This window comes from Zonotrichia leucophrys, chromosome 3 (genome assembly GCF_028769735.1).
Source record: "Zonotrichia leucophrys gambelii isolate GWCS_2022_RI chromosome 3, RI_Zleu_2.0, whole genome shotgun sequence".
NCBI classification, from domain to species: Eukaryota; Metazoa; Chordata; class Aves; order Passeriformes; family Passerellidae; genus Zonotrichia; species Zonotrichia leucophrys.
Window position 1 is genome coordinate 8219602 of NC_088172.1, and position 13935 is coordinate 8233536.

At 34.2% G+C, this 13935-nt stretch overlaps 1 protein-coding gene across 1 annotated transcript in view; it reads right to left on the reverse strand.

Annotated features, from left to right (window-relative positions):
- EYS (eyes shut homolog) overlaps positions 1-13935 on the reverse strand; it is a 704733-nt gene that overhangs the window by 241678 nt on the left and 449120 nt on the right. The window contains exon 34 of the mRNA XM_064707313.1: positions 2057-2207. Coding sequence (XP_064563383.1) covers positions 2057-2207 — 151 coding nt within the window. The remainder of the gene's footprint in view (positions 1-2056; positions 2208-13935) is intronic.

Here is a 13935-nt window from a genome sequence, read left to right on the forward strand (position 1 = left end):
AAATTTTCAGCAATTTAAACCATTGTGTTTAATTTCTACTTGAACTTCCCTAATATAAATTTATTTTTCTGGATTTTATCTGGCCTTTAGCTAGTAAAGAGCTATTTTTCATCTCAAAAGTCATTCTCATATACACATTATTATTATATCCCTCAAACAAATTGCTTATCTTCTCCAAAATACACTACATGAATTGAACTTTTCTAAGCCTTTGCTATAAATTCTTTGAGGCATCCTCCAAAAAATTTCTTAGTTTCTAGAAGAAAGGTCATTTAAACATTGAAAATATAATTTTTATATATCTCATTGGTATGGATACATTTTTGTAATAAATAAAATTCTATATACAACTGAGGATAAATATTCCAGATGAAGGTATAGTTTGTGTATGAACATCTGAATTAAGGGAAAAGTTTTATAACTATGAATACTACTTGATGTGTTCTTTTAATGTCAGTATGAGCTCCTTAGAAGTATACTTTTTGTGAAATACTTTACAATCTAAAAAGCACTTATTCACAAGAACTTTTAGGTTGGATTTCAACAGTCTTGTCACATCATTGATTATTGTGCAATTTATTATAAGGTGAAAGCAATCTAGAAATGCTAGACTACAGTAGTAGTATCAAAAACATGCTGGTGCTTGAAATGACTCTATTTGCCTCACGATAAGATGACCTTCACTTACTGAAGAATGGAACAGAAATTAAAAGGTTAAATAAATTGCACAGGGTAATGCATACCCTAAAGTATGGCTTAAAAAATGAAAACTGGACTACATATGTCCAGTTTTTACAGTGCACTGGAGAAACAAAACCGCTGCAGTCTGACTTTGTTCCAGTTATGGGGTGACACCAATCCAAAGATCCCTGTTCGGATAAATGAGACTTGCAGTGCATCTCAGTGCTAACAGTTTAATTTATTTCAAATTGGAAATTGGAAATAAATTGGAAATTGGAAAACACAAACACTCAAAGATACTCTTTATTATGCAAGGATGAACAGTTTTACATTCTGGAAGCACATTTGAGAATGACACAAGAGAGTTAAATAGCACAGGTGGCAGCACGGGTTGGCTTTGGATCAGCGAAAGTCAGAGACCGACTTGGAGCTATGTAACTAGTGAGGTCACTGGCACCTTATGTCAAAAATTTAATTAAAAAATCTGTACATAACTGTAACATAGCCCCTTAGATGCTGAGGTGCACTCCATACTAAGACACCTGACAAGATGTAGAAGGCTGAACCAGCTGCACTGGGAGCTGTGTTGTACAGGGGCCATGCTGCTGGAAGCTGGCCGAAGTGTGCCCTGGGTGTGTGGTGCCACTCTCAAATGAATTAGAGGGCCTGGGGCTTTGATCTGTGTTAGCATGAGTTAGAAGAGTTTGAGTGTCATAAACTGGAATAGAAATTGCTAACTAAACTCATCCTTTGAAAGAAAAAATACTGGAAATCACTTAAGTGATATGTACCTGTTATTGTGACTACACACCCCAAAATCCTCCACAAGAACAACTGAGTAATGATCTGCTTGTCTCCAACTCTGTGCATGACTCTGTGGGGATTCCTCTTCCCTAACTCTGTACAAGCCTCACTGCACTGCTTATCCCTGCACACATGGTTACCTGAGCTGCATACAGACCCCCACAAATTCAAGCTCCTGTGCCATCTCTCACTCATTAATGCCGTTTCATGGGTTTGCTTTCTCTTGCCTGGTCCATTTTTACATACACCTGTCTGAGCCAGCACAGGATGCAAACAGAGCCTTCTCTGTTTTGGAAACCATTGCAGTTATACTTTTCACATCCTCATAGAACTAGCACTTGATGTAACAGGCACCTCCTCTAAATTTATCATATGTGTTCCTTCACTCTGCCTACTCAAGACAAACACTCACCAAAGTCCCACACATGGGCAATGCTCTACAAGGGACCATATTAGATGTAACTGTCAAAAAGTTGTAATTTTTATTTTTTGCATGGTTTAAATCTCTTCAGTTATATAATATTCAACATAATAATACAAATTTTAAATAAAAAGAAATAATAATAAATACCTGTTTTGCTGCATAAGGATGAGGCAAACCACCAACAAATATGGATCCTGTTTCAAGCCAATGAGAACTGGACCAGAAATTTCTAGTTACACTTGTATTTGAAGATAACTTCAGGATTGACATTTCTGCTTCACATGGTACCATGCCTTGCCTGCACAAATTCAGAAATAGACACATTTTACCACCCTATATTGCTTACATTACTATCTGACAAATTAATTAGGCTATTAATAAACCAACAAGGAAAGAAAATCAAATAAATAGATGTTTTGTATTATAGAACTATAAATGTAAAAGAAGCTGTTTAACAAGCTGTAAGTTGCCTTGTCTTTGTGGTTTGAAATTCTATTAAAATGAAGCCATATTGTAAATCCGGGCAGTTTAATTGCTAAAAAAAGCCAAAGCACAAAAATGACTGAATAAAAAGAGTTAGAAAATTTTGAATGATAACAAGAAGACTTCTTAATTTGCAAAAAATACATCAATTTAACTGAAATATTTTAAATATCCCTCTTTCTCATCACACACACACAAATCACAAAAGCAATTTAAAACAAGCTGCATTTTAGAAAGTGCAGAGGTACTATAATAATCTGTATTACTTATCTTCAAAAGCATCATTCCTAAAGCTGAAGTCAGTAATATTAGGCCCTGAAATTAATATATACATTCCCATTTCCCTCCCTCACTCACATACCCTCTTAAAAATGTTGCCATTAACAGCACCCATAAATTGGCAAAAACAAACAGAAGGTACCAACCAAACAACTTGGTTTCTTTCAATTCTTTTAAATGATGTAAAGGTCATTTGCATTCCAATAACCAGCTGGCAACAATCATTCTATCTTCATGTAAGAAAGCACAATAAGGAAATATCAGAACTAAACCAGTCTCTCATGGGGGAATTTCTTTTAGCCTATCCTTCTCTCTGTACCTGAAACAAATCAGAGTTCTATCAGCTCTGTATTTAAAGCTATCCAAGTGTCCTTGTAATATGGGTGCCACAAAAAATCTATGTGAAAATAGCAAATACAAAACCCCCCTAAAAAAACCAAACCAAAAAAACCACCAAAATCACAAACCAAAAACTCACAGCTCTACAAAAGCAATTTGGGTAGGATGCAGTAGGTATTGTATGAATTCAGTTTATTTCTGACAATACAAAACAAAATTTGAAATTTCTTACAAAAAAGAGCATTAAAAACTTTCTTCATTATATTCTGTCATATGGTAATATATGGATTCTCACATATAATTTCATAAAGTCTTCTATGTGTTTTTAACAGACATAGTGGGCAGCTAGCATTAGTAACATTTGCAAACAGTTCTTTATGTTTTCCATGTAATTCTCTTCCGAGATACTTTCAGAACAATGTGCAAACATGGTGATACATATTTACAGAAAGGCCTATAAATATTTGTGTATGTAACATGGCCTGTCCATCCTATGGCAAACAACTTCAGGTGAAGAATAAAAAATTTTGGTTTGTTGCTAAAATCATGAATGAAAAAGATAAATAAATTGGGGTTTTGATTCTGTGGACTGAAAACTAGTGTCTTAATGGATTGATTCAGGGGATTTTTTGTTCTCCCCTCAAATTTTTCTGACCTTGATAATAGCTAACATGAATGCAAAAAAGGAGCCAAATGTGTCCAGAATCAAGGAAAGAAATGTTTTTCCTACCATGTTTTTTGGATATTATGCGATAGTTGTATGTCTAAGAACACACACAAGGTTCTGTAACACACCATTTTCATTAATGCCTTACAAAGGGAGTTTGCTGATAATGTGTGTAACTGGCACAATCATTCTCTGTAGCTCTATTTGCAATGGTCAAGAAATTTTTACTGCTGTTGGAACCCAGTATGACATCCTGGACATATCATTCTACAGAAAAGAGTGGCAATGAGACTTCAAACAAAAAAAAAAAAAGATTTTGCAAATATCTGAAATTACTTCTCTTTCTCATAAAATGATATTGTAATCATGAATAAAAACATAATAAAAATATAGCGGTATTTCAGAAATATTTAAAGTCAGACTTGTTTTAACGCAGTGCAATTCTTAAGATGGAGTGGAAGAGGGTCAGGGAGGAACTGCCAGGCTTTTCTTTTTAACTATTTGACAGATGTGCTAAGTGAAGTACAGCTGCTCAAACAACTTCTGTTTTTCTCTTAATTACTATTTCTTCTACATGTTTTCAGATGTTAACACTGTAACTAGTTACATGACCATGTATGTACTTCTATCACACAAACACCATATTGATGTTGTTCTTTCCACGTTAGCTTTAAACATATTTTTTAGCTTGTCCTTAATAGCTTATATGATAGATATGTGAAAGTATTTTTGTGTGCATATATTAAAAGAATATTTTGAAAATAATTCCCAGCATTTGGTTTCAGAAAACAAGTTAATGCAATTCAAAGCATGAGCTGCCTTTGCCCTAAGCTTGTTAGAATGTCAGCCATGCACCTCTGATTGTGTTTGATTGAATCTAGCAGGGTCTGGCCAAATTAGAATAATGACTTTAAACCATTGTTTAGCATTTGCTGATGATACAATCACTGGGTCACATATGCACTCTATGAAATTTCCATCAGGCTTTTAAAATACTTTTTCGACAATCAGCACATTGGGTGCTTTAAAGGTCAAGTAAGACGACAGGGCTTTCTGCATAATTATAAATGTGGAAATGCATACAGCAACTCTCAAGCACTTTTGCTGGGTAAGCTACCAGTAATTGTGCCTCAGTCCAAGCCAGCAGTAATAGTTCACAGTTTCCTCATTTGTAATCACACAAATGTAGTGATTAAATACTGGCCTATTAATTATAACCTGAAGATGAATTCTGTCTAAACAGTACGAAACCCATTGCTCAATGCCTCGCAGGTTGGAACGACGGAAAGGTCAGACAATAATTTGATAACTATTGATATAACAGTCCCTAAACATGGCAACGTCTGTATGAAATCCAAGTCCTTTTACATAATGTCTTTACCTTCTGACATTTTTCAGTGATGATTAAAAGACATTTTTAGGATTATCATAAAATGGTAAAAAAGTAACAAAACAAAGGGTAGAAGCGGAGGAGGGAAAGAGGGATGTTCAGAAAAAGTATTTTGTCAGTCATGCCGTGCAGCCTTGCTGGGAATAAAAATTCTTTTAGCTTTTTTTCTGATAGAAAAGGAAAATCTTTTGTTCTAGAAACAAGATTGAAACTTTCACCTGTCTCTAGAAATTTCACTTGAATGTGGTCATGCTAAACAACAATAAATAATTCACTAATACCATTGAATTGTTTAGGTTGTAATATTAGCATTCTGTCTATTATACAAAAGCAACAAGATATTTATAGCATCTATACCAAACATGAGTTGTGAACCACCAAAAGTAAAGAAGTTTTATTATAATATATCATAAAACAATTCCTAATTCCCCAATTGTATTGAAGACAATTTTTTAAAATGAAGCTGAGAACATATTTCACTTATAATTATATTTAGTTATTATTTATAGGTTTATTAGCTTAAAAAAAGACAACTTGTTTTTCACTCAGTAGTGGAGGTTTACATTTTCTGGTTTCATACACAAACTGTTCCTTGCAGTAGAATATTTATTTTTGTAAAATTTTGACAAAACAATAAACCTACTGTCACTACAATCAAGAGAAACTTTTTCTTAAGGCACATTTAAAAGGTTGCATCAATTTTTACCTAGCACTGGTTTTGAAATCTTTACAGCTTTTCAAAGGTGTTTGAGGCAACTTTAGGAATCGATCATCTGGACCCCTCTACTCAGAAAGTTTTGCAGGTTTCAGTGTTGGAGGTTTACAAAATCTGACTCAATAAAGCACTGAGCAACCTGTTCTGACCTTGCCTGGCCCTGCTTTGAGCTGGAGGTTGGGCTAAAGACTTCCTGAAGCCCTTTTTAGCCCAAAATACCCTACAATTCTATAAACCTGACACCTTCCTTCAGCAGAGAAAACCCCAGAAATTCCATACTAATAACAGTTACAGAATAGGGCAGAATCTCTTATTACCTGCAGTAGATTTATCTAGATCGAATATATACCAGTTCACTCACAGTCATTGTATTTTCACTCTGCAGTAAAATGCATAATTTTACAATGCTGTAATCTGTTGTGCTGACTTTGCCCTGCTGAGACACCAGGTAACACACATTTCCAAGTTGTAGATAAACCCATTAGTCAACATCTATTTATTCTCATTTCCCTGATATTCATATTTCCTGAGTCTGAAGCTGATTACTTGGTCTGGTCTTACATTTAACTGTGATTTAACTAAACAAATAAGAACAATGAAACTAATGATGCAAATTTCTCTAATAATACAACAAAGAAAGGAAATGAACTTTGTTTCATTTTCTAATAAATAAATGAATATAGTATCCCCTTTTCACAGAAATTACACTTACACTACTATGCTAAAGTCCACAACTTGAGCTCAAATCCGGACATGGAATCATCCATATTTTTACAAAGTCATCACTGTTCCTGTTACAGTTACTATGGAAGCTACACATTATCTTCAATTCTGAAACTTACAAAATCCACTGGTTAGTTCAATTCAGGAATCATTTCAAATTCACCTTACCAAACTATTCTACCATAAAATTTTTTATAGACATGACCTCAGACTTGCCAGTTGGTCTCAGTTCAGAGACCAGCCTACAGATTTTAGTTTAATTTACTACTTTAGCTATAGCTAAAGAAAAAAACAACTATCTATGCCTCTGGCCCTTTCTGTCTTTGCAGTTTCCTGCTTCTGGTTTCTTGCTGCTCACACCATGCCAACCACAGATACTACTTACAGAAATTAAACTTAGAAAACTGTATGCACTTATTTAAAGTTGAGGTAGATGTGTCACTTATGGAAAATCTTGGCTCAAATGAGAGTACTGTATTTAAGTATGCAGAGAGCAGGAAGTTTAGAGTTGGATTTAGACTTGGAATACTGTAATTTTAAGTGAATATTACAGACTGTTTATAATAAAAAATAGTTACACTGTGGGAATTCATATTTACATCAGCTCTGCTGGCCAATGTTATTTCTGATCTCTATACCCTATCTGTGCTCTCCTTCATACAAGTTCTATGTCTATGACATGTGGCCAAAGCAGCCACAGAACACTGAACCCACTTTTAGGATCCATAAGTGCCTTCGGATGTTCCATAGAAAATAATACAGAACAAAGCCTGATGTATTGCTATTGGCCTGTTATTAGAGTCCTATTTTAGTGGTTTCATGATTCTGCCCCTGCAATTAGCTCCTTCAGAAGATAATGCAGAAAATTTTAATTCTTATAAGTGACACTAACGATCTCTTTTGAGATCCAACGCAAAATAAAGTAGCTATGACAGAAACATTTCTAGCATTTTTTAAAATTAAACAACCTGAGGAAGAAAATTTCACAATACACGACAGATTTGTCACTTGCATGATTCTAAATTTTTATGAGTGTCTGCTTTAAGGTAGAGTTCTGAGAATATGTAGAATGTGATTTATACACAAGATGTAGCATGACTAAATAAGCTTTTATTTTAAAGAGGCTGTAAAACAACAGTTTGTATCAAACTAATTGGTGGTACTAAATCACTATTAACTGTTATTAGGATCAATTTAGTAAAATTAAATCCATTGTGTTCGATGATATCACAAGGAAAAGGCAGTTGCTTCTTCTCTGTTGATTCATAAGAAGTTTGTGAAAAATAGCCAGTCTGGAAAATTAAAAAATATGTGCAACACCTTACATTTCCATTTCATAATGAGTTTTGATTTCAATTAGGATTTCTTTTTAACATTGCATTGATGCAAAATAAAATAAAATTACTTAGCTGAAAAAAGTCCCATAAGTTTTAAACATTTTTTTAGTAGAAGACTTGATCAGTGCAAGGTAGGGTTTTTTTCCTGTACTCAGACAACTATGTAAGCAGAAAGTCTACTTTCACTATTCTTAATTTACGAAAACTAAATGCACGATACAAAAAATATTAATGCCCAGTTTCTCTGACATAATTTCTAGTTTTTATCCATTTCCACTATTCCTTTCTCTGTGGAATCTTAGCTCTTGCTGAATGAATAAAGTAATTGCTGTAGTGACTTTGGAATAGCAAAAGGTATTCTGCCATGTCTGGCAAGGCAGGACCAAGGTCTTTCCTACACAGCTCGAAAGGAATATCATCCTGTAGCATCAGCAGTACAACCCCACGATTGTTTGCTGGCAGAAATTGTTTCTGAAACAAAGTTAAATTGATAATTTTAAGAAGACAAACTTCAAGCTAACATTTTAAAGAAACTCTGAAGTTAGTGGAGGGCTGTGGGCTCCACCATATACAGTAGATATGGTGGAGCCTAGATAATCTCACTGGCACCTTATATAGTGACAGGTGTGGTTTGAATGGCACCTTAGGCAAAGGACCCTATATGAGCCCTGGAAACATGGGCCAGCAGCCAAACAAGGAAAGAAGAAGAATAAAGTGGTTTAAACATGGAAAAAACAACCAAGTCTTTTGAGGTCAAAAGTGTCCCTTTAACATTCAGGCATTCTGAATTGTCTCCTTTTTGTTGTAGTAACTTATCCAAAAAGTCATGAACCCCCTCTTTAAGGACAGACTTTATTTAGCACATAAGATAACTACATTCTTAAAAGATTTTTTTAATAATGAAAATGTAGCAATAAGTATGATTAAATAAAATCCTTGAAAGCAAATTTATTCTCTAACTTGAAATAAATTTTCTACTAGATATAATTTGTCCTAAAAAAACCTCCTTCTTTTGTCTCTCCTTCATCTGCTTTTTTCAGGATTTTCTGTCTGCGCTGTTGCCGCAGACTCTCTGCAAGCTCCATCCTGCCCTTCAGGGAAAAAAAAAGCTTATTTGCTTTCAGAAGAGGTGCAGTCTCTCTGCCTCCAGATAACTCTGACTGAAAGGGATTCATGTGGGATAAAGCAGAAAGCCAGCTTCCCTCTTGCTACGTAGGAGTTACAGTGTACAGAATTCACACAGCACTGTCTCAGTAAACAAGGCTGCCACACTCCCTGTCCTGCTCTTTGCATATCCTGCTCTATTCAGAGGAGAAAAGGACTGCTTGCATCATCTTTCAAATACTCCTGCTGCCTCATATCTGCTGCAGTACAATGACTTTTAAAAAAATGTCTGTCTTCAGGTTTCTGGATGCAATGTGCAGTGCCTATCAGCATTTTTCTCCCACTACAGAACCATCTAATTATTTTCATTTCTCCATTTTCTGAACATGTCTCAAATAACAGACCAGTGAAAGGGTATATAGCAGACAAAAATATCTTTGTGGTGAGAGTGAATTACACCTCTTATATGTCTGCACTGTTGGCTCAGTCCTGAGCATTACCTCAATACCTGAGACATTGGGCTAGCAGGGTCAGAAGGGAATCTTTATCCACCTTTTATTTTCAGCTTTTTACTGAAGCACTGGCTGGGGTTTGCCAGACAGAATGATCTGTATACATAAACTGCCCACCAAAGCTGTGGGTTTAGGAAGAGGTGATCATGGTAAAGTGTATCTTAGGAAAATATTTAATAGAACGGCTTGATTTAAATGAAGTCTATGTTTTTCATAGACTTCAAATAAAATATTGATCATTCAGGATATAGAAGTGGTCAAACTACTGGTCCCTTGGTGGTCAAATAATGTTCCCTTCTGGCCTGAAAATTTAAACCCAAGAAATTTTAGGAATTTTAACTTAGATAAAAATGGTAGCTTATTTTACTTTATGCTGCTATGTTTAAATCATTATATACTTTCATCCACAGAGAGAAAAGAAGTTCTATAAATATTTTTTAAAACCTACATTGTTTTTTCTCCACTAAGCTTGTTTATGATAGCTAGTATATTTACTCCTTATTAATATGCACAAATTTTATAAAATATGTTGATATCATATGTGAAAACCTGAGTTCTTAAAATCACTTTGATTACAAAATCAAAGTCCTCAGTGCATTTAAGTGTATAAAAGGAAATACTAGATTGTGTGCATTATATATATTATGTCTGCTTTTCCTAAAACCGAAATCCATTCAGAAACAGGATACTGGTACATTCAATTACTTTTTATAAGGAAAAAATATTTATAATATATTCAAAAACTCAGATGATAATATTATTACTTTATTTTAAAAAATAGCAATTTGAATTATTCTGGTAAGAAAATTTTGAATGTTCTGTGAAATTAATAATGTGAACAATAGAGTTAAGAACTATTGTATAGAAGATCACATGGGATAGAACAGGATTTCAATACTCTTAAACAGACAACAGCTAAAGACATGTCCTGAGGTAAAGCCTCCAGCAAATACATAAATTGTTTAGACAATATCTCTAACAGATAAGGCACTTGGCGATATGCAGCAGTCAGTAAGAGAGGCAAGTTGTTTCTTTGCTTTTTGCGATAAAGATAGACAAAGAAAGGCAATTTCTAGTATTGAAAAAAAATAATTTCTGAATCTAAAATAAAAATATACTTTTGTTTGTCACAATAAAGACACTTCAAAGAACAGTACAACCATTAGTGTTGTTGTGGTACAGTAGATTCTACTATTGAAGCTTAAGATGTTCTCCTAAAAAAAAAAGTTCAGCCTTACTGGTATTTTAGAAATCTCTGGGATTAATAGAACATGACTGCAGTGATACTCTGTACTTGAAACTTATTTCTGGTATTTGTGCACAAAAATGATCTTAAGCTACAGAAATCTATTCTTATTCACAGAGGAAACTGGGTAAGTATAAATTCATGGATGGTCTCTTTCCTTAATAATTGTTCAGCAGCAGATATAATAAATACATTCTCCTATTCAACCTATGTAGAGATCTGTTTTCTTATCTGTGTTTTTTAGTGAGATGCTGTTGCTGCTCTCTAGCATCCACAGAGTCATTACTTCCAGAGGGTTTTAAGTAATTAAAAAGGGAGAAATATCACAGAATAATACAATAATTAAGGTTGGAAAAGACCTCTAAGGTCACCGGTCAAACCACTAACCTAATATTGCAAAGTTCATCACTAAACCATGTCCCTAACTGCAACCTCTAAATTAAAAAAAAAAAATACTTCCAGTGAAGGTCACACTTTGGGCAGCCTTTTCCAATGCTTAACAACCAATACTGTGATGAAAGTTTTCCTAATATCTAACCTAAACTCCCCTTGTGCAACTTGAGGCCATTTCCTCTCATCTTGTTACCTGGGAGAAGGTACTGACCTCCACTTGGCTACAACCTCCTTTCAGGTATTTATAGAGAGCAACATGCTGTCTCCTGAACCTCCTTTTCTTCCAGCTGAACAACCCCAGCTCCCAAATAGAAAGATACATTAAAGAAGGTTTAAGTTATAAAGTATTTATGAGATAAAGTTAAAAAAAAAAATTAGTTACAAGAGGGAATATTATTGGCTTAATTCCTCCTTTACTAATCTGTGAAAGGATTAAAATCAAATTAACTCTCTCTAAATGTACTGTGCACATTACCAGAATGAACTGGAAAACACGTATGTTCCAACTAGAAAGATTTCAGAACTTTTCCTCTATTTAGTGTTTTCTGATTCTTATTTGGCTTCAGTTTCACAGTTCATAAATCAGAATCTCCTTTGATTCTGTTGCTTCAATCCAGCATTACCATTTCTGTGGCACTCTTATGCTCTGCCAGCAGGCAGTAATAGTGTCATTATGTAATAGAAATCTTCAGCACCAGAAATTGTGCACCTTTTGAGCTACTTGTGCCAATAGTCAACATGTGCTGTTAAAAGTTAGTATCTTTTTCTTTTCACAAGTATTTAATAATACCCTTTTCCCTGTTGGAAAATATCCTGGGGATATTGTTCATTTTTCCTGCTCATCTGTGTGACAGTTACCATATCTATTCAACGTTAAATTTCTTTATCTTTGTCCAAAATCCCCAAACCAAAATGAAAAAAGAATCCTTACAATTTTCTTCACACTTCATGATCAACTCATTCCTATTTTCCACTTTACAAATCCAGGTCTTGACATCAGTATCAATATTTCCAATGTTTTAATTATTTTCATTCCCCATTAAATGAAAATGTCTGCATTTCTAAACTATATTCCCAAACCCATTTGTTTTCAGTGTCTTGGCATCTCTGCAATGTATATTGGACATTAAGTAGCAGATATAAACTACTTAGGATTTAACATACAGTGAATTTAAGAAAATACAAATGTCGTTCTATTACCAGTGTTAATACATCATAAATAAATTGAACTAAGTAAAAAAAAAACTCTATCCAAGTAAGCTCCACTGATTTGGGAAAAGTTTCAGACCATATAAAAATTAGAAATTATTAGGTAAGTCAGCACATGTATTTCATTCACCCTTAGTTTTACACTAGGCACTTTAGGAGGGACTGTAAAAAAAGACCAACACAACCGTGGCTAAGAAGTTTGTGAGGACCCTGTCAATGGCCAGTTTAGAGGTCCAGCAACTTCCTAAATCTTTCGTATTGGCAACATACAAAACAGGCTAAACCCTGATGGATCTAAGTACTTAAACTTCTTGCTGCTGATGCAAGTCCATTGACAGCTTTCTTGGGAGACAAGAAGAAAATTAAAAGACCCTGAAGCTATTTTATATCAAGAATATATTTCTCACTTTTCATAAATATTGAATACAGCATTTCATAAATATTGAATACAGATCTCTAACTAAACAGCAGCAATTGGTAATACTATCTTTTGACTTACACTGCTTCATGAGGATATGGACCATTAAGCATGTTTTCAACAAGTATATGACATTTACATGGTACATGAAACAACAGATGAGTGACTTCACCCATATGCTGTCATGCTAAAAAATGAAGGTCAAAATTCTGCACCTTTGCGATAAAATAAAAACAGGAATTTACAATAAAAGAAATAAAAAGAACCAAAAAAAAAACCAAAACAGAGAAGCGTCTGCAGGATTTGCTACCCACTTTATCTATCATATGCTTATCTTACCTGCCTAAAAGCCCTAGGGAAAATATGAGGTTTGTAGCATGTTGTGAAGGGTAATAAATACAGGGTACTTTGCACCATATGGATTATCTCAGACCCTCATAAAAAGCTGTCAAAACCAAGCAATATAAAAGCTCCTGAATGAGCATATGTTGCATTTTGGCATGATTATAAAGATCTTTTTCTGACTAAAGGAATCAGAAAACTTTTACATCTCAAAAGCAAGACAATCAATCACTAAAAGTCCTATAGGTTACTAGTGCAAAACTCAAATTTAAAACAATAGGAGTTAAAATAGAGGAATAAAACACTCTTTGAAAAGCAATTGCCAGATTTTACAGTCAGTTTATAATGGAGCACAACACCAGATTATAATCCAAAATATCTCAGACAATTAAAAAAAATTCAAACATGACAGACTCACATTAAAGAATGAAGTTCTATTCATGACATCTATTGCATAATAAATTTATAAATGGACAAATTTGCTAAAGCAATTGAAAATAATAATCTGAGACATCAATTTATAAAAATACTTTTTACATAATTGAGGAAACTATTTGTATCAGTACTGAAATGGAGAGTACTGGGGCAAGAAAAGGCAAATTTCTAATATTGCTGCTGCAGTTTGGTTTGCTTCTGCAATACATATTATTTTATCAATTGTTTTGATGACAAAGATTAAAGAAGAAAAAGCTTAAAGTTAATGGAGGCAGTTTTATGAAGGCTGGAATGAGAAGATTGTGGCTGAGCATCCCGTGCATTGCCAGTAAGAAAACTGTATCTTCACTACAAAACCAAATATGTAAATCTTCCAGTTCTTGAGTCTAACATTTTCTTCTCCACAATATCCTGCAGTAATCCAATCCCTGTGG